General features: G+C 46.5%; 1 protein-coding gene across 4 annotated transcripts in view; it reads right to left on the reverse strand.

Moving 5' to 3' along the window:
* TMCC3 (transmembrane and coiled-coil domain family 3) overlaps nucleotides 1–19970 on the reverse strand; it is a 286278-nt gene extending 266308 nt beyond the window's left edge. For all 4 annotated transcript variants that reach the window (XM_042246611.2, XM_060412525.1, XM_060412519.1 and 1 more), the window contains exon 1: nucleotides 19823–19970. In XM_042246611.2, the coding sequence (XP_042102545.1) occupies nucleotides 19823–19831 (9 nt within the window). In that variant the 5' untranslated portion in view covers nucleotides 19832–19970. The remainder of the gene's footprint in view (nucleotides 1–19822) is intronic.
* Nucleotides 19971–20855: the final 885 nt, after the last annotated feature.

Below are 20855 nucleotides of genomic sequence, written 5' to 3' on the forward strand. Positions count from 1 at the left end.
AGGCACTATTGCCATTTTCCCAGCATTAATATTCAAAAGCCTGAAATGCAGGACACAACGCATAATTCAAAGTAGAATGGCAGGAGCCGCTGCCCTCCCTTCCACAAGGCAGGAAGGTGGCCTGCCAGGGTCCAGACAGTTCTGGCCTATTACGCATAGTCTTGTTTCTGCCATCTCTGCTGCTGCTGCTGCTGCTGCTAAGTCGCTTCAGTCGTGTCCGACTCTGTGCAACCCCATAGACGGCAGCCCACCAGGCTCCCCCGTCCCTGGGATTCTCCAGGCAAGAGTACTGGAGTGGGTTGCCATTTCCTTCTCCAATGTGTGAAAGTGAAAAGTGAAAGTGAAGTCGCTCAGTCATGTCCAACTCTTAGCGACCCCATGGACTGCAGCCTACTAGGCTCCTCCATCCATGGGATTGTCCAGGCAAGAGTACTGGAGTGGGGTGCCAGGCAACACAAATTATGTATAAAGTGTTTTATACTGTTGCACCAGTCAGCTAATTCAGTTGTCAGGATACCTCAAACCCTGTATTTTAGACTCCAAAGAGTGGGGAGCTTCGCGCCTTTGAACTGCCTCTTTGACTATTCCATGTCACAGCTTGCTTGAGGTGGGGGGAGGAAAACGAAAATGTTCTCCATTAGAAAATCAATGTAAACACCCTGGAAAGCCAGTTAATAAGCATAATGGTTTAGAAGAGAAGTGAACAGAGTGGTTTATTATTCACAGCACAAGTACATATTTTAAACTGTGGCTGTATCACACACATTGATTGCTGGTTAACTTTTTTTTCTTTTTTTTTAAGGCTTCTTGTTTGGTTGCTTATGTGTTATGGTTGAATTCTTAAGGTATTTTACTCACATTTCAAACAGCACCTAATCCAACCCTCTTTGCCGGTGTCTTTACCTAAACCCTCTGTGAACCATAGTTTCCAGTTTCACAACATATCCAGTCCTTAGGTGCCAAGGTAACAAAGAAGGTGCCCTCTTACTGAAGACCTCTGTGGGCTCATCTCCCTGTGGAAAACCTGAATCTGCTCTCACAAGCTGTAACTCTAGTATGAATCCCAGCTCTGCCTGGTCGATGTGCACAGAGACGATACGGCATTTCCCTGAGCTCCAGTTTGCAGCTGACAACCGAGGTTAAGACTACTTTAAATGATGATTTTGACTCAGGAAATTTACTAAATATCACTGAATTACACATGTACCATTGGCCAATTTCATAATATGTAAACCATTCCTCAATAAAGTTGCTTAAAAGTTAATTTTTTTAAATTGTGGTGAAGGCCAGAAGCCGTCAGTGAAAAGGAGCAAGTAGAGACACACGCTCACTGAGAAGAGATCAGGGGAGGCGGGAGTAAACAGACGAAGCCAGAGGCCCAGACAGAGGCCCTCGAGAGTGTCCCCAGGTGTCATGTCCTATTTAAACCCCTCTTCCTAGATTCCCCTGACTCTCTTCTGCCCCTCAAACTGGCTCTTTTCTAGGCTGTATTTTGGATATGCTTTTGTAAATGCAATTATCACATTGCATAGCAAATATTTCTTTAAAAGTCTGCTTTCCACTCAACTGTGTTTTTGGAAGGGCAGTCTTGGTCCCTAACTTAGTCTACTAAGGTTTAAGAAAATTAGATGAATGAAAAATGAATAACTACTGTTACTGCAAAAAGTAAACAAAAAAAGATGGCTTTGAAGAATCAATTAACTGTACATGTATATCAAAGCACTTAGTACAATGTTTTGCATGTCACGAGCATTAGTAGACGGTGTTTCTCTTTGTTAACAACACATGCTGAGAACTACACTACAAAAAGAAGTCTTTTTTGAAACCACTGCTAACCTGCAAAATAGAGGTGTCCAAATGCATAGAAGACCTAGTTTCAGGGGACCCTTGTCTTATTTCCAAAACTTAAGGGCCCAGAAACTGGCCGGACTGCAAAGAACCTCATAGAGCTATCTACAATTTGTGATCAGAATTCTCCAAGGTCACAATTAGCAGCAATCTCACTCTTCCTTAACCTTGGTCTTGCAAGCTGTAGCCATTATTGAGCAGTACCTGTTGGGCTGGCTGAGAATTCATTCTCCCAAAGTTTAATCTGAATGAGAAGAGACAAAAGGCAACAGAGGGTAAGGGAGGGAAGAAGCGAGAGATGGTGTTCCTGACGGTCTCCTCCTCTTCCCAAAGGTAAGCTACTGTCCAGGGTGTCAGGAACTGCTGGATTACTGACTTAGCTGGCACCATATAAGACTGCTTCAGCCATTCAATAGATATTTACTGAGCCCCTCCTATGGGTCTGCCATTGTTCTAGGCACTAGACACACCAATGAACAGAGCATTTAAACATACTCAAGAACAATGAGGTAAGGTGACACTACTATCTGACATCAGGGGTTAGTATAAATAAGCAGTGACCGAGATCTGAAGAGGGAGACCACGGATTCCTCCACATATGGAGACTTGATAAATGAAAAAGGAGGCCCTTCCCATTCGTGAGGAAAGGATGGGGGTTCAGTAAGTGTTGCCGAAGTGGTTGGTTATCAGCATGGGGGGAAATACTAAATTCCTAACTCACTTACTATGTTGAACTTAATATCAAGTGGGTTAATGGTCTAATTACTAAGTTCAGTTCAGTCACTCAGTCGTGTCCGACTCCTTGTGACCCCATGAACCGCAGCATGCCAGGCCTCCCTGTCCATCACCAACTCCGGGAGTCCAGACAAATCCATGTACAGTGAGTCAGTGATGCCATCCAACCATCTCATCCTCTCTTGTCCCCTTCTCCTCCTGCCCTCAATCTTTCCCAGCATCAGGGTCTTTTCAAATCAGTCAGCTCTTTGCATCAGGTGGCCAAAGTATTGGAGTTTCAGCTTCAACATCAGTCCTTCCAATGAACACCCAGAACTGATCTCCTTTAGGATGGACTGGTTGGATCTCCTTGCAGTCCTAGGGACTCCCAAGAATCTTCTCCAACACCACAGTTCAAAAGCATCAATTCTGCAGCACTCAGCTTTCTTTATACTCCAACTCTCACATTCATACATGACCACTGGAAAAACCATAGCCTTGACTAGATGGACCTTTGATGGCAAAGTAATGTCTCTGCTTTTGAATATGCTGTCTAGGTTGGTCATAACTTTCCTTCCAAGGAGTAAGTGTCTTTTAACTTCATGGCTGCAATCACCATCTGCAGTGATTTTGGAGCCAAAAAAATAAAGTCTGACACTGTTTCCACTGTTTCCCCATCTATTTCCCATGAAGTTCTAGTGATGGGACCAGATGCCATGATCTTCGTTTTCTGAATGTTGAGCTTTAAACCAACTTTTTCACTCTCCTCTTTCACTTTCATCAAGAGGCTCTTTAGTTTTTCTTTACCTTCTGCCATAAGGGTGGTGTCATCTGCATATCTGAGATTATTGATATTTCTCCCGGCAATCTTGATTCCAGCTTGTGCTTCCTCCAGCCCAGAGTTTCTCATGATGTACTCTGCATATAAGTTAAATAAGCAGGGTGACAATATACAGCCTTGACATACTCCTTTTCCTATTTGGAACCAGTCTGTCGTTCCATGTCCAGTTCTAATTGTTGCTTCCTGACATGCATACAGCTTTCTCAAGAGGCAGGTCAGGTGGTATGGTATTCCCATTTCTTTCAGAATTTTCCACAGTTTATTATGATCCACACAGTCAAAGGCTTTGGCATAGTCAATAAAGCAGAAATAGATGTTTTTCTGGAATTCTCTTGCTTTTTCCAAGATCCAGCGGATGTTGGCAATTTGATCTCTGGTTCCTCTGTCTTTTCTAAAACCAGCTTGAACATCTGGAAGTTCATGGGTCACGTATTGCTGAAGGCTGGCTTGGAGAATTTTGAGCATTACTTTACTAGCATGTGAGATGAGTGCAATTGTGCAGTGGTTTGGGCATTCTTTGGCACTGCCTTTCTTTGGGATTGGAATGAAAACTGACCTTTTCCAGTCCTGTGGCCACTGCTGAGTTTTCCAAATTTTCTGGCATATTGAGTGCAGCACTTTCACAGCGTCATCTCTCAGGATTTGAAAGAGCTCAACCGGAATTCCATCACCTCCACTAGCTTTGTTCGTAGTGATGCTTCCTAAGGCCCAGTTGACTTCACATTCCAGGATGTTTGGCTCTAGGTGAGTGATCACACCATCGTGATTATCTGGGTTGTGAAGATCTTTTTGTACAGTTCTTTTGTGTATTCTTGCCACCTCTTCTTAATATCTTCTGCTTCTGTTAGGTCCCTACCATTTCTGTCCTTCATTGAGCCCATCCTTGCATGAAATGTTCCCTTGGTATCTCTAATTTTCTTGAAGGGATCTCTAGTCTTTCCCATTGTATTGTTTTCCTCTATTTCTTTGCATTGATCGCTGAGGAAGGCTTTCTTATCTTTCCTTGCTATTCTTTGGAACTCTGCATTCAAATGGGTATATAAATACTAAAGGCAAAGTTTAAATTCTCTTTAGGAAAAAACACAGGTAAATATCTTTAGTCTGTAGACAGGGAAGGACGCCTTATGAAACAAAAAGCACAAACCACAAAGGAATGAATTGGCAACCTCAAATACATTAAAATTTAAAATATTCTATTAAAAAAGATAAACTGGAAAAATTGGAACTCAGTAAGAAAAAGACAATATAAAAGAGAAATAAGCAAAAGATATGAACTGATATTTCACAAAACAGGAAACTTGAATGGCAAATCAATACATAAACATATGTTCAACTATACTTGTAATCAGAGAAACACAAAACCACAGTGAGAGGATATTTTTACCCCTGTCTAATTTGCAAAAAAAAAAAAAAGTTACACTCTTGACAGTACCAAGTATTTGGTAAAAATACAGGCCATTCATAAACTGCCGATCAATCTCTTTAGAGAAGAGGATGGCAATATCTAGCAGAATGGACAGTATGATTACCCTGTAGTCCCACTATCCCACCTCTAAATACCCTGGCAAACAAGTAGATACACAGAATAATACAGCAGTACTGCTTTAAAACAACCTAAATGTATGGTAAAAAGAGAAAGGATAACTTAATTACATAGTTATTTCATTTTGCAAACATACTATAAAAATGCATTATCAGCTATTGGTATCAAATAGATAAATGCCACATCATGCAAAAAAGCAAATTATAAGAATACATAATACATTCATACGCACACATATGGTATATATGTTGCGATACATATAAAGTTTAAAGCCAGGCAGAATAGCAATATGTCTTGCTTAAGGATCTATGCATATATAATGACACGTTAAAGGTCATGAAGTCTGTCACCCTTCACCCCTGTCCTCCCTGAGCCTCTGCATCCTGCTGCCGCTACTTAGTTCCTCGGTCGTATCTGACTGTGCAACCCTACGGCTGCAGGCCGCCAGGCTCCTCTGTCCCTGGGATTCTCCAGGCAAGAATCCTGGAGTGCGTTAGCCACGTCCTCCTCCAGATCTTCCCGACCCAGGGGTTGAATCTGGATCTCCTGCATTGCAGGCAGATTCTTTTCCGCTGAGCCACCAGGGAAGCCCCCACTGCATCCTATCAGTCACTAAGTTCTACTGATTCTACTGCCAGAACACCACTCAAATAGAACAAGCCCTTTCCCTTTCCCCCCTGGTCACAGTCATCAGGATCAATGACTGATAGCCTCCTAACCAGGATTCCTACGCTATTTTTCCACCTCCAGTCCATACTCCACCTAATAGCCAAAGGAAACTTCTGAAGCAAATGTCTGATTGTCAAAAGTCTGCTTAGAAGCTCTCAATGGCTTTTGGTGGTTCTTTGGACACTTCTCAACATGACCTCCACAGCCGACAGGGCCTTTCCCCTTCTCTTTCCCTCCTCAACTCTGTGCGCTCCCTTGCGCTGGAGGCATCAGCTACTCTACATGCCTCTCGTTCCTTTTGGCGTCCTACTCCTCTCCCCTGCACATGCTGTTCATCCCACCTGGAACGAAATCCTCCTCCTCTTTCCTGGATGCCCTGCTCAAGCTTCAAGTCTCTGTCAACAGTCATATTGTCTGAAAGCTTTTATGAACCGTCCCTCCACCCCTGCCCTGAGTAAGTAAGGAACTTCTAGCTTGCCAACAAAGGTCTGTATAGTCAAAGGTATGGTTTTTCCCGTAGTCATGTATGGATGTGAGAGGTGGACCATAAAGAAGGCTAAGTGCCAGAGAATTGATGCTTTTGAAATGTGGTGTTGGAGAAGGCTCTTGAGAGTCCCTTGGACTGCAAGGAGATCCAACCAGTCAACTCTAAAGGAAATCAGTCCTGAATATTCATTGGAAGGACTGATGCTGAAACTGAAGCTCCAAAATTTTGGCCACCTGATGCAAAGAGCCAACTCATTAGAAAAGATTCTGATGCTGGGAAAGACTGAAGGCAGGAGAGGAAGGGGAGGACAGAGGACAAGATGGTTGGATAGCATCACCGATTCAATGGACATGAGTTTGAGTAAACTCCAGGAGTTGGTGAAGGACAGGGAAGCCTGGTGTGCTGCAGTCCGTGGGGTCGCAAAACGTCGGACATGACTGACAACTGAATAACCACCGCCACCTTCTTTGCAACAGCATGCCACCACTCACAGAACTGCTTCACCACCTCCTCAGACAGACTGCAAGCCCTCTGACAAGATCAGTGCTACTCAGAGCTCGTTCACTCACCACGGATGCCTAGCACACATTAGACGGTTCATTTGAGATATCTGTTCCATGAGCATTACCACATTACATTCAGTCCATGTACAAACAACGCTTGCGAAACCACCTCAGTTTGTTTCCTTCAACTTGAAGATATGCAGGGCTCTAAATTCAGAAAGCCATGAATTACCTGTGGTGTTTATGTTTTATCCCCTCTGCTGCTTTGGCAAGCATTGTTTGCCACCAGAGAAGCACTCCATCAGAAGAAGCAAGAGCTGGCAAGACTCAGAACCAGCCAGCTTGAGTCTCAAACCTTAAAAAAAAAAAAAGCTCCATGTATTTTCAAAGGTCAACACCTCAGTTACAAGAGAGACATAATGCCTGAAATCTTGTTAGGATTACCACGACTGAAGTGGAAAGGTTTTTGGCAAAAGGACTGAAAGTTTATTCATTTATGTTTTTTTGTGCAAAGATTTTTGGTCTAAGGCTCAGGTGGCTATGCTCAACAGCTGCCAAGGATAGAGGCTGCCTGCGAGTTCACCAGCAGTTTACCTAGACCTGCTGCTGCTAAGTCGCTTCAGTCGTGTCCGACTCTGTGCGACCCCAGAGACAGCAGCCCACAAGGCTCCCCCGTCCCTGGGATTCTCCAGGCAAGAACACTGGAGTGGGTTGCCATTTCCTTCTCCAATGCATGAAAGTGAAAAGTGAAAGTGAAGTCGCTCAGTCGTGTCCGACTCTCAGCAACCCCATGCACTGCAGCCTACCAGGCTCCTCCAACCATGGGATTTTCCAGGCAAGAGTACAGGAGTGGGTTGCCACTGCCTTCTCCGTTACCTAAAGCAGAAGTTCTCAATTTTAAATCCCCAACCTTTCATCCCATTCTTTTTTTCTATTAGCAGAAACATTAAGAACACAGACTCTGGTGCCAGGATGCCTGGTTTAAAACCCCTGCTACATCATTTATTGGCTGTGGTATGCTGGGCAAATTACTTAGCTGCTCAGCGTCTCTAGCTTCCTCACTTGAACATGGGGATAAAATGGCACTTATTTCAGAGCTTTGCTGTGAGGATTAAATGAGCTAATTACACATAAGGCACTTGGACTAAAGGCTCCATCAGTGTCAGACAAATCTAGGGGCAGAAGAATAGGTTTGAAGGAGCAGGGATGTGAAACAGAATGGAGAACACGGAAGCAAAAGTCATCTGCTACAATAATAGCAGAGCACTTTGGACAGATTATTACTCAGCCTTCAGAAAAATCCGTTAATGCACGTGAGCCAATCCAAGTCACATGGCTAGTAAATAGCTGAGCTGGATTTGAATTCAGGACATCTGTTTCCAGAGAGCAAGTCCCGAACCATTATGAAATCGTGTCTCCTACCTTCACAGCTGCCCTTTGGGGAATGGGATCCCTGCCTCGAAAAGGAGAAAGTGAAGCAAAAAAGATGTAGGGAATGGAAAAGGAGAAAGAATAAACAAAATAAGGTCAGACTCAACTACTTTCTGAATTTAAAAGCGATAAAGTGACAGGTTTCCCTTTATCATCCCTTCGCACAGAGCCTACTATTCCTGTGGCTGACACTTTACTGTGAATCTGGTGCCAGGATGAAATTAAAGTCACTGTGAAAGGCTGCAACAGGATCACAGATCCCTCTCACTTGGTAAGACCCAAACGTGAAGTGGACATCAGGGTCATGAAATGAGAGGGTGGGCAGAAGAGCCGTGCACTGAGTATCAGAAACACAGAAATGGTGCCCCTATCCAGAGCATCAGGACAAGCTGCTGGGCTTTAGAGGCAGGCACACAAAGGATTCACACTGTTGTCTGGCCCAGAGCATCTGAAAAAAATGACTTGACACCTCTGAGCATCACTTTTTCTATATGTGAAATGGGAACAAGAACACCCACCTCTTCACGGATAAACCACATTGCTACAATGTCAGGAAGAAATGGGAAGCCAGCACTCACGCAAATGCAGCTGAAGAGCGAGGAAGATTGGTAATCAGCAGTGGTGTTCAGTCACTAAGTTGTGTCCGACTCTCTGTGACCCTGTGGACCACAGCACGCCAGCCTCCCTGTCCTTCACTATCCCCCAGAGTTTGCGCAAACCCATGTCCATTGAGTTGGTGATGCCATCCAACCTATGTCACCAATCTTGTCCTCTGTCACCCCTTCTCCTCCTGCCCTCAATCTTTCCCAGCATCAGGCTCTTTTCCACTGAGTTAGTTCTTCCAACCAGGTGGCCAAAGTACTGGAGTTTGAGCTTCAGCATCAGCCCTTCCAATGAACATTCAGGGTTGATTTCCTCTAGGATTGACTGGTTGGATCTCCTTGCTGTCCAAGGGACTCTCAAGAGCCTTCTCTAGCACCACAATTTGAAAGCATCAATGCTTCAATTTGGTGATACCTCTTTCTTTTTTTCAATTTAACAAACTTACACAGCACTTAAAATATGCCAGGCACTGTACTAGTCAGTCACTCTACAATTCTTAACTTATCCAATTTTTGTGGCAGACTGTTTGCCAAAACGGGGGCCGTGATTCCCCTTACTGTATCCTTGTCCTTGGAGAGTCCCCTCCCACATGGACGCCAAGGCTGGCCGGATACCTGATTTGGTCAACGGGACAACAGCAAATACGACATAAGCAGAGATCCGAAAAATGCTTGTGCTTTGGGGTTTGCCATCTGCTGCTTTTTTGAACCCTGAGACCTCCACATGAACATCTGCCACCCTAAACGACATCCCCGAAGACCAACTCGCTCGTTGACTGCCAGACACGAGGGAGGCCACCCTAGATCCTTCAGCTACCAGCTGGCCCACCAGGACCACAAAGCCAGAGAGAACTCAGTGGAGCTCTGTCGGGTCGGCCAAGCCAAGAAGAGCTACTCAGCCAATCTACCGATTCACGAGCTGAGTAAAGCAGTTATTGTCTTTAGTCACTAAGCTTTGGGATGATTTAACAAATCAACACAAACTGATACAACCTTCACAACTACCGTGTTAAGTAGGCATTACTCTTATTCCTATTTTACAAGTCAGGCAAGGGAGTTAAAGAGAGGTTAAGTGACATGCACACACTGTTAAATGGCAGTTGAGTCCACCCCAGGCAATCTGGCTTATAAATAAGTGCTATATTTATGTGTCTATGTATTTATACAGATACCTCCGCAACACTCTGCTGCTTCACCTAACAAAGGTAAAGACATTTGTATCAGTTGATCCAGAAATTTATCACACAGACATACTCATATGAAATCATGTATGTATAAGAGTATTCAGCACTGCTGATAGTAGCAAGGCTGCTGCTGCTGCGTCGCTTCAGTTGTGTCTGACTCTGTACGACCCCATAGACAGCAGCCCACCAGGCTCCCCCGTCCCCGGGATTCTCCAGGCAAGAGCGCTGGAGTGGGTTGCCATTTTCTTCTCCAGTGCATGAAAGTGAAAAGTGAAAGTGAAGTCGCTCAGTCGTGTCCGACTCCCAGCAACTCCATGGACTGCAGCCCACCAGGCTCCTCCGTCCATGGGATCTTCCAGGCAAGAGTACTGGAGTGGGGTGCCATTGCCTTCTCTGAGTAGCAAGGCTAGAAAACCCAGTTCCAGCAGATCCATATAAAGGTACCATGTGAGGCCATAAAAAGAACAGGTAGCTCTACAAACACCAATCTTGTGTACACAGAAAAAAAAAGTGCCTTTATATGTTAGCATTATATGCTAACATTTACACTTGTGTGTAAAAAAAAATGGGGGGGGTAGTGTGAATAGACATCTGCTGTGTCTCTGCAGAGACTATTTCTGAAAGTACACAAGAAATGGGTTTAACCTCAATCATTTCTAGCGAAGGGAAGCAGCTAGTTGAGCAACAGAGTAGGAGGAAAAATGTTCACTCTAACCTTCGTATCTTTTAAATTTTATGTAAATGTATCGCTTATTAATTGTAACTTTAAAGCTGTCGCAAACATGAAGGGAGATGACCCATGCCTGGCACAAAGAAGCCACCAGTAAGCAGTAACTACCACCGTCTTTATTTTTCCACAACTGATTTCTAACTCTTTTTTTCAAACTTTAAACTTTTTTTGGGGGGGGGGGGGGAGAAATAGAATGGTGTTTTTATTCTCAGCTGGCGGAGAGGGGAACACAGTACGTGCCTGCCTCATACTCCCAGTGCTCCCAGTCAGAAGTCTGTGATGAGAAAGCAAAAGGTGACAGGACCTTGATTTCTTCCTCTTGCATTGTTTCAAAGACAGTCATAAACTGGCGTCAGTAACCCAGTAACTGCACCCGGCAGTTTGGTGGCTCTGAGGCCTTCTTTCTGACATGTAACTACAAGGGGAAGGGTGTTGTAAACACCAGATAGGGGATGTATTTAGCATAGAGTCAAGTGAAGTGTAGCTCCTGTAGAGTTAGAGGGCAGAAAAACAAACTTAGTTACAGATGCGCAGAATTAGGAGCACTCTTATCCTTTTCCATCAGAGGGCAGACAGACTGAAAACCACAATCAGAAAACTAACCAATCTGACCACATGGACCACAGCCTTGTCTAACTCAATGAAACTATGAGACATGCCGTGTAGGGTCACCCACGACAGGTGGGCCATGGTGGAGAGGTCTGACAGAATGTAGTCCACTGGAGAGGGAAATGGCAAACCACTTCAGTATTCTTGCCTTGAGAACCCCATGAACAGTAGGAAAAGGCAAAATGATAGGATACTGAAAGAGGAACTCCCCAGGTCAGTAGGTGCCCAACACGCTGCTGGAGATCAGTGGAGAAATAACTCCAGAAAGAATGAAGGGATGGAGCCAAAGCAAAAACAATACCCAGCTGTGGATGTGACTTGTGATAGAAGCAAGGTCCAATGCTGCAAAGAGCAATACTGCATAGGAACCTGGAATGTCAGGTCCATGAATGAAGGCAAATTGGAAGAGGTCAAACAAGAGATGGCAAGAGTGAATGTTGACATTTTAGGACTCAGCGAACTAAAATGGACTGGAATGGGTGAATTCAACTCAGATGACCATTATATCTACTACTGCGGGCAGGAATCCCTTGGAAGAAATGGAGTAGCCATCATGGTCAACAAAAGAGTCCAAAAGGCAGTACTTGGATACAGTCTCAAAAACGACAGAATGATCTCTGTTCGTCTCCAAGGCAAACCTTTCAATATCACAGTTATCCAAGTCTATGCCCTGACCAGTAATGCTGAAGAAGCTGAGGTTGAACAGTTCTATGAAGACCTACAAGACCTTCTAGAACTAAAACCCCAAAAAGATGTCCTTTTCATTATAGGGGACTAGAATGCAAAAGTAGGAAGTCAAGAAACACCTGGAGCAACAGGCAAATTTGGCCTTGGAGTACAGAATGAAGCAGGGCAAAGGCTAATTAATAGGGTTTTGCCAAGAGAACACACTGGTCATAGCAAATACCTCTTCCAACAACACAAGAGAAGACTCTATATGAGGAGATCACCAGATGGTCCAATACTGAAATCAGACTGATTATATTCTTTGCAGCCAAAGATGGAGAAGCTCTATACAGTCAGCAAAAACAAGACCGGGAGCTGACTGTGAGTCAGATCATGAACTCCTTATTGCCAAATTCAGACTTAAATTGAAGAAAGGAGGGAAAACCACTAGACTATTCAGGTATGACCTAAATCAAATCCCTTACATTTATACAGTGGAAGTGAAAAATAGTTTCAAGGGACTAGATCTGATAGTTAGAGTGCCTGATGAACTATGGACGAAGGTTCATGACATTGTACAGGAGATAGGGATCAAGACCATCCCCCAAAATAAGAAATGCAAAAAAGCGAAATGGCTGTCTGAGGAGATCTTACAAATAGCTGTGAAAAGAAGAGAAGCAAAAAGCAAAGGAGAAAAGGGAAGACATACCCATTTGAAAGCAGAGTTCCAAAGAACAGCAAAGAGAGACAAGAAAGCTTTCCTCCATGATCAATGCAAATAAATAGAGGAAAACAATACAATGGGAAAGACTAGAGATCCCTTCAAGAAAATTAGAGATACCAAGGGAACATTTCATACCAAGATGGGCTCAATAAAGGACAGAAATGGTATGGACCGAACAGAAGCAGAAGAAAAGAAGAGGTGGCAAGAATACACAAAAGAACTGTACAAAAAAGATCTTCACAACCCAGATAATCACGATGGTGTGATCACTCACCTAGAGCCAGACATCCTGGAATGTGAAGTCAAGTGGGCCCTAGGAAGCATCACTACGAACAAAGCTAGTGGAGGTGACGGAATTCCAGTTGAGCTGTTTCAAATCCTGAAGGATGATGTTGTGAAAGTGCTGCACTCAATATGCCAGCAAATTTGGAAAATACAGCAGTGGCCACAGGACTGGAAAAGGTCAGTTTTCATTCCAATCCCAAAGAAAGGCAATGCCAAAGAATGCTCAAACTACCAGACAACTGCACTCATCTAACACGCTAGCAAAGTAACGCTCAAATTCTCCAAGTCAGGTTTCAGCGGTACGTGAACCATGAACTTCCTGATGTTCAAGCTGGTTTTAGAAAAGGCAGAGGAACCAGAGATCAAATTGCCAACATCTGCTGGATCATGGCAAAAGCAAGAGAATTCCAGAAAAACATCTATTTCTGCTTTATTGACTATGTCAAAGCCTTTGACTGTGGGGACCACAACAAACACTGGAAAATTCTGAAAGAGATGGGAATACCAGACCACCTGACCTGCCTCTTGAGAAAGCTGTATGCAGGTCAGGAAGCAACAGTTAGAACTGGACATGGAACAACAGATTGGTTCCTAACAGGGAAAGGAGTATGTCAAGGCTGTATTATCAACCTGCTTATTTAACTTATATGCGGAGTACGTCATGAGAAATGCTGGGCTGGAAGAAGCACAAGCTGGAATCAAGACTGTCAGGAGAAACATCAAGAACCTCAGATATGCAGATGACACCACCCTTACAGCAGAAAGTGAAGAGGAACTAAAAAGCCTCTTGATGAAAGCAAAAGAGACAAGTGAAAAAGTTGGCTTAAAACTCAACATTCAGAAAACTAAGATCATGGCATCTGGTCCCATCCCTTCATGGGAAATAGATGGGGAAACAATGGAAACAGTGACAGACTTTATTTTCTTGGGTTCCAAAATCACTGCAGATGATAACTGCAGCCATGAAATTAAAAGATGCTTATTCCTTAGAAGAAAAGTTATGACTAACCTACACAGCATATTAAAAAGCAGAGACATTACTTTGTCAACAAAGGTCCATCTAGTCTAAGCTCTGGTTTTTCCAGTAGTCATGTTTGGATATGAGAGTTGGACTACAAAGAAAGCTGAGTGAGTGAGTGAGTAAGTGAAGTTGCTCAGTCGTGTCTGACTCTTTGTGACCCCGTTGACTGTAGCCCACCAGGCTCCTCCGTCCACGGGAGCTGAGCACCAAAGAATTGACGCTTTTGAACCGTGGTGTTGGAGAAGACTCTTGAGAGTCTCTTGGACTGCAAGGAGATCCAACCAGTCCATCCTAAAGGAGATCAGCCCTGAATATTCATTGGAAGGACTGATGCTGAAGTTGAAACTCCAATACTTTGGCCACCTGATACGAAGAGCTGACTCACTGGAAAAGACTGTGATGCTAGGAAAGATTGAGGGCAGGAGAAGAAGGGGACAACAGAGGATGAGATAGCTGGATGGCATACTGACTCAATGGACATGAGTTTGAGTAAACTCTGGGAGTTGGTGATGGACAGGAAGACTTGGCGTGCTGCAGTCCATGGAGTCCCAAATAGTCAGACAGGACTGAGCGACTGAACTGAACTCACCACAGGGAGTGGTTGGAGTGGCTGCAGACAAATAAAGGCCAGGTGGCAGGCATTCTCCTTTCTTGGGGCCTGCTGACTCACACTGAAGGGCTGCAATCGCTGATTCCATGTCTCAGGTCTTTCCTTCTTGGCTGTGGATGACCATTATCCTCCTGGAATTTAGGCTCCGGGTCCTGCTTCAAAGTTATTTATAAGTGATTCACTGCTGCCTCCTCCTTCTTCCACCACTCCCGACTACTCCAAACTTTAAACTTTCTATTTTTTTTATGATAATGATAACCCTATATGCGAGACAGCAAAAAAGACACAGATGTATAGAACAGTCTTTTGGACTCTGTGGGAGAAAGCGAGAGTGGGATGATCTGAGAGAATAGCAATGAAACACGTATTTTATCATATGTTAAACAGATCGCCAGTCCAGGTTTGATGCATGAGACAGGGTGCTCAGGGCTGGTGCACCGGGATGACCCAGAGGGATGGGATGGGGAGGGACATGGGAGGGGCGCTCAGGATGGGGAACACATGTACACCCATGGCTGATTCATGTCAATGTATGGCAAAAATCACTACAATATTGTAAAGTAATTAGCTTCCAATTAAAATAATTTTTAAAAATAAACTTTCTATTTTGTATTGGGGTATAGCCAATTAACAACGTTGTCATAGTTTTCGGTGAACAGCAAAGGGACCCAGCCATACACATACATGTATCTATTCTCCACCGAATACAAATAAGTTTTTAAAGTAACTTTTGAAACCCTTGGCTCTCATAGGAAGGAGCTCATTTTGGATGCAAAATAGAGAACAACATGTTAACCAGCTACATGAAGAGGTGAAAGAAGAATCGAGCAGGTGGGTTCTCTAGAGGTCATCTGAGGTTCAAAGCACCGGGAGAGTGGTTTATGCACCATGCCAGCTTCTCCCTGCAGAAACCCAGTTACTGGGCATCCTTTGTGCTGCCATTCTGAACACCCTCATGCACCTTCCCTTTCAATCAAGAACACCAGGGAAAACAGTCACTGCTTTCCACGGTAATAGAATGTCTTCCCTCCCTCTGCGTTTACTGATCTACAATGGCTAAACGGTCACCACATGCATCTTCCTGACAGCAAAATTATCTCTTCAGGACCAGAAAAAGTCCGAGACAGGAGCAGGCGGTTTGCGGGCAGCAGAGTAGACTGGCGCGAGCACGGTTTCGGGGTCAGGCAAGCCCAGGTCCAGCCCCAGCTCCAACACTTAGCTGGGTGGCCTAGAGCAACATGCTCAACGTTCTGGAGCTGTGACTGCATCTGCAGAATGGTAACAAGAGTTACTATTTCACAGGGCTCTTGCTCATATGTGCACCACAGTAAATGTTCACTGAATGCTCACTATTTTCATTACCACTGGGGCATTTTAACCAAGGCCCAGCCACCTTTTCTCTCCCTCTCTCTCGCTCTCACATACACACATTCGCACAGTTAGCAACCTTAAATGTACATGAGGATTCCTATCCCTTCCTTCCTCCCACATCAGCAACTTCAGCTGACTTTACCTCCAGAATACCTCCCCCGGCTCCATCACTCCTCCACTCAAAGGTGGTCTCCCTCTGCCACGCCCATTCCCATCCCATAATCCATTCTACACACATGGCCAAACTGATCTTCAAACAAGTAAAGCAGACCCCGTCATTCTCCTCCTCTCGTTAAAATTCTCTAACAAGCATTCCTCTAACCAACAGGGACCTACTGTGTAGCACAGGGAACTCTGCTCAATGTTACGTGGCAGCCTGGATGGGAAGGGAGTTTGGAGGAGAATGGATACATGTATATGCATGGCTGAGTCCCTTCACTGTTCATTTCAAACTAGCACAACATTGATAATCAACTATACTCCAATATAAAATGAAAAGCTTAATAAAGTGGAAAAAAAAAAAAGAGCATCCCTCTGCATTTAGGCCTAAATCCAAATTTCTTACCAAATTTCTTCATTCCATCTCCTCACCCCTTACACACCCCACTCTGCTTCAATTCTGGTATCTTCTCTCTGTTTTTCACACAGGCCATGCCTGCTCCTATCTTTGCATTTGATGTTCCTCAGGCTATAGCACTTTCCTCAAAACTTCGCATAGCTGACTTCCTTTCCCGTGTAACTCACAGTTCAAATGTCGACTCCTTAGAAACATCTTCCCTGCCCACCCAAATTAAAATGGTTTCACTCCCGGATTCACTTTCCATTCTGTAACAGAACAAACCCAACTCCATAATGACCTATTCCTTTAGCTCTAACCTTTGAGCTCTATTGCCTGAGCTTAAGTCATAGAGATTCTCCATCCGTTTGTAAAAAAATATTGCCTATAGCCTGAAACACACAGGACAGCCCATTCCCAAGGCTCTGACCTTTAAAAGTATAACATTTCCCGTCCATATAGAGACAAAAATTTGGAGAACAGAGAATAACCTTAGTCTTGTTGAAGATTTATGGGAACACTGTGACCAGACCCTCCTGGACAGCTGCAAGAACAAGCGATTCTGGAACCAAGGAGTTTGCAACAATCAGCCACACTCCCTCCCGTTTTTAGTAGTATAAAAGCAGCTGGAATTCTAACTTAGGTAAGATGGTTTTTGGGGGACAGTAGTCCACCATCTTCTCAGTCTGCTGGCTTTCCAAATAAAGTCGCCATTCCTTGCCTCAACAACTCATCTCTTACTTTACTGGCCTGTGCTTTATCGGCAGTACAAGCTTTGGCTGGCAACAATTCCATTATCCTGCTTTATTTTCTTCATAGCACTCATCACTATGTAGAAGTATTTGAATATTTGTTTACTTCTGTATCATCTAATTTCTCAACCAGAATGTAGCCTCCAGGAAAACAAGGTTTCTAGCTATCATCTGCCCTCTGTACTCCTAGAGCTCAGAACAGTGCCCACACACAGTAAGTGTTTAATACATATGCCTTATGGTGGTGGTTCCCTGGTGGCTCAGATGGTAAAGAGTCTCCCTGCAATGCAGGAGACCTGGGTTCAACTCCCTGGAGAAGGGAATGGCTACCCACTCCAGTATTTTTGCCTGGAGAATGTCATGGAGAGAAGAGGCTGGAGGGCTACAGTTCCTGGGGTCACAAAGAGTCAGACATGACTGAGTGGCACTAAAGACACTAACACTTTTCACTACTTTATAGTAGAGTGGTGGTGGGTGTTTAAATGCAGATTGCTGAGCTCCAGTCCTAAAAGTTCTCTTGTAAAATGACTGAGGCGGGGCCCAGAAATCTGCCATTCTAGCAAGCATTCACCTCTTTCATCCTAAAGAAGGTAGTATGCAAATCTCATTTCAAAATACTTGGGTCAATGCCCTCCATCCTCAAATCTAGATTCTCCATCTAACACACCTTACCTAGTCCTACAGACTCCATCTCAGTTGCTTTCCTTCATAACCCTAGTGGCACTCAAGGTAAAAGGAGGTTACTGAATTGGACTTTAAACAAGTAACCCCGCCAGTTTCCATTTCTGCTGCTTTTCTGATGCCAGGTGTGTCAAACTAGCTGGCCAGCCCCGCTGGAATCCTGTTCTCCCCAGAAACACCTGAGCAGGTTTGGACTCACTCCAGAGGCAAGCCAGGTAAATTTCCATGTCAGCTCACTAATAGACTTTCCAGAGGCAGCTGAGGCCAATTCACACTTGCTCTACATAAACTCACTCTAAATATCACCCACCCCCCACCAAACATAAGACTTCAACTTGCTAAAGGACAGGCCAGAGTTCCCTTTGAAACACCCTAGCCCCTGAGAGGAAGAAATCTTTGAAAAGGGTCACAGGTGACCAAATTAATAAGCACACACATAGGGCTTCCCAGGCGGCTCAAGTGGTAAAGAATCTGCCTCCCGACAGAAGGAGACACAGGCAAGAGAAAGCGGGTTTGATCCCTGGGTCAGGAAGATCCCCTGGAGGAGGAAATGGCAACCCACTTCAGTATCCTTGTCTGGAAAATCCCATGGACAGAGCAGCCAGCCTCACTCTCAAAGAGTCAGAAAGGACTGACTGAACTGAACACACACACACATACCTTGTCACAAGGCAACCCCAAACTCCAACCCAGAGAAATTCACAAGCTCTGGTGATAATTACTCTGTTTTTCCCATTTCCTCTCTCAACCTTGTCTCTTCAGAAAACACTCTGCTCTGGCACACAAATTGTCATGAGGGTTGGCCTTTAGGAGGTCTGGGGAAATGTCACGGTATCTACCTGGATCTCCTTGAATTTTCTCTCCTCTCTCTTTTACTCTGTAAGTGCCGAGATCCTGCATTTGATTAAAGCAGCCTGGTCCCCAAGATTAAGATCCAAACGGCATACGGGGACTGATAACTCAGAAAATCACCAGTACTTTCATGTCAATCACCGACACGCCCATGTCAATCACCAACACTTCATGTCAATCACCAACACTTCCATGTTAATCAGCTCCCGCACACAGGCAAGATCAAACTGCGCAGGACATGAGAGCGTGCTTCGCAGGGCGGACAACTAGCATCAGACTCTTCCTTGGGGTGGAATAAACCCTGCAGTTCAGCCTGTGGATTGGAGTCCACCACCCCAACCCCCCCGCCCCCCCCCCGCCCCAGGAGCTCTGGTGGAGGGGGAACGGTGTGAGCAAGACCCTCACACTCGCGGTTTGGGGAAGGAGCCGCTGTCGAGGGCGCCCCCAGCCCCGACGCAGGTGCTGGGAGCCGGCCTCCGGGACTCCGCGCGGGTTCCCGTCGGTGGGCAGCGCCTGGCTAGCGGGAGCGACTAGAGTTTACACTCACTCCTCCGCGACTTCCAAACGCATAAGCGAGCGCAATTCTGGAGAAGACTGGGCACCACTACCTCCTCCAAACGCACGCACCCGCCGCGGCGCTGTCACTTGCACGGGTCGGCCCGGGCCCGCCGCTCCCTGCGTGTGCGCCAGAGGAGTCCGAACCGCGCCTGCCGGCAAAGTTTACGAGGCTCCCGAGGAGCGAGCGAGGCGCCGAGCTCAGAACGCAGCGGCGAGCCGAGCCGGCTTGGGGAACGCGGGGAAAGGGGCTCTCCCCAAAACGGGGGGCGCAGGGTGCGGGGAAGAGCCCACCTCGGCCTCGGGGAGGCGCTGACACAGCTCTCGACGTGTCCCCGCGGCCGCCGGCAACCGATGAGCCCGCTGCCCTCAGGCGAGGAGGGACCCCACGGCACCGCGTGTACCCCCACGCCGGCCGCAGGGCGCCGCCCCCCTCCGCACGCCCAGGCTGCGGCCGCGGCCCCGCGAGACGCGCCGCGCCCGCCCTCTGCCCTGCCCGCCCGGCTCCCCCGTCGCCCCGGAGCGGGGCGGGAGGGACGCGCTCTCACGCTCCCGGGCCGCTCGCGGGAGCGAGGCGGGCACACTCACCCTCCGCATGGTGCCGCGACGGTGCTGGCCGGGCTCGGCGGCGCGGGCGCGAGGCGACGGGGCGGGAGCGCCGCTCGGCCAGCGGGGAGGGCGGCGCTGCCCCCGCCCGCACACGCCTGCGCCGCCGCTGGCGAACCTGCGGACCCGCGGCTCGGGGCGGGGCGGGGCGGCGGCTTCCCGGCGGCTGGGCCCCCGGGCCCGCCCCCTCCCGCGTGCCTGGCTCCGGGACCTCCCGCTCTGGGGGCCTTCGTCCCCGGTCGCGGCGGCCCCACCTTCCTCGCGCCGCTGCGCCCTTCTTCTCGAGGTCGCGCCCCATCCGGAGAGGAGCCGGTCCTCGAGGCCACCCCAGCGCTGGGAGACGGCTGGAGTTGAACGTGGGGACCCTGCGGGGACCCAGTTTAAGGAGCAAGAGGGACTGGTGGAGAACTGAAGTGAGAGTTCGCCCCACTTTGAAAGTACTTCTGTACTGCCCGCTGGGCGGGAGGATGCCTACTAGTGTCCCATCCCCTCTATAATAGAGTCAGCGATTGTCTTGTGGAATCAAGAAACCTTTGTCGGGGGAGGAGGGCTAGGGGAAGAGTTAAGGGTGGGACACCGCGGATCAACCTGAGGCAGCCTCACGGAACAGAGATGATCTAGTTTTGTCCAGATGAACGAGCTCGGTAGGGCCAGGGCATCCTCATTGCTGAAGAACCCACAGGTCTTCCTGGCAAACCCCTGCTTGCTAAGCTTCCTCTTCACAAACAGTCTCCCCACCCCCACCCCAACTTCTCCAAACAACAGAGAAAGCCCATCCCCTACTGCTGATGCTGGGAAAAGGATGAGGGACACGGGATACAGTCCTCCTGCTCAAGAAAACACTGCACACCTGGAGCCAGAGTATGCAGGAGCCAAATCTTCGAGAACAAATTGGAAGGGAACCATGTGTGCAGGTCCTCGGGAAGAAACCTGGCCTTTCTCTTTTCAGCTTCTATTGCTGAACAAAGTAAATCAAATAGCACAGAATTCAAGGCAGCCTAAATTCAATGTAGAA

Source organism: Ovis aries, chromosome 3, assembly GCF_016772045.2.
Source record: "Ovis aries strain OAR_USU_Benz2616 breed Rambouillet chromosome 3, ARS-UI_Ramb_v3.0, whole genome shotgun sequence".
In the NCBI taxonomy this organism is placed as follows: Eukaryota; Metazoa; Chordata; class Mammalia; order Artiodactyla; family Bovidae; genus Ovis; species Ovis aries.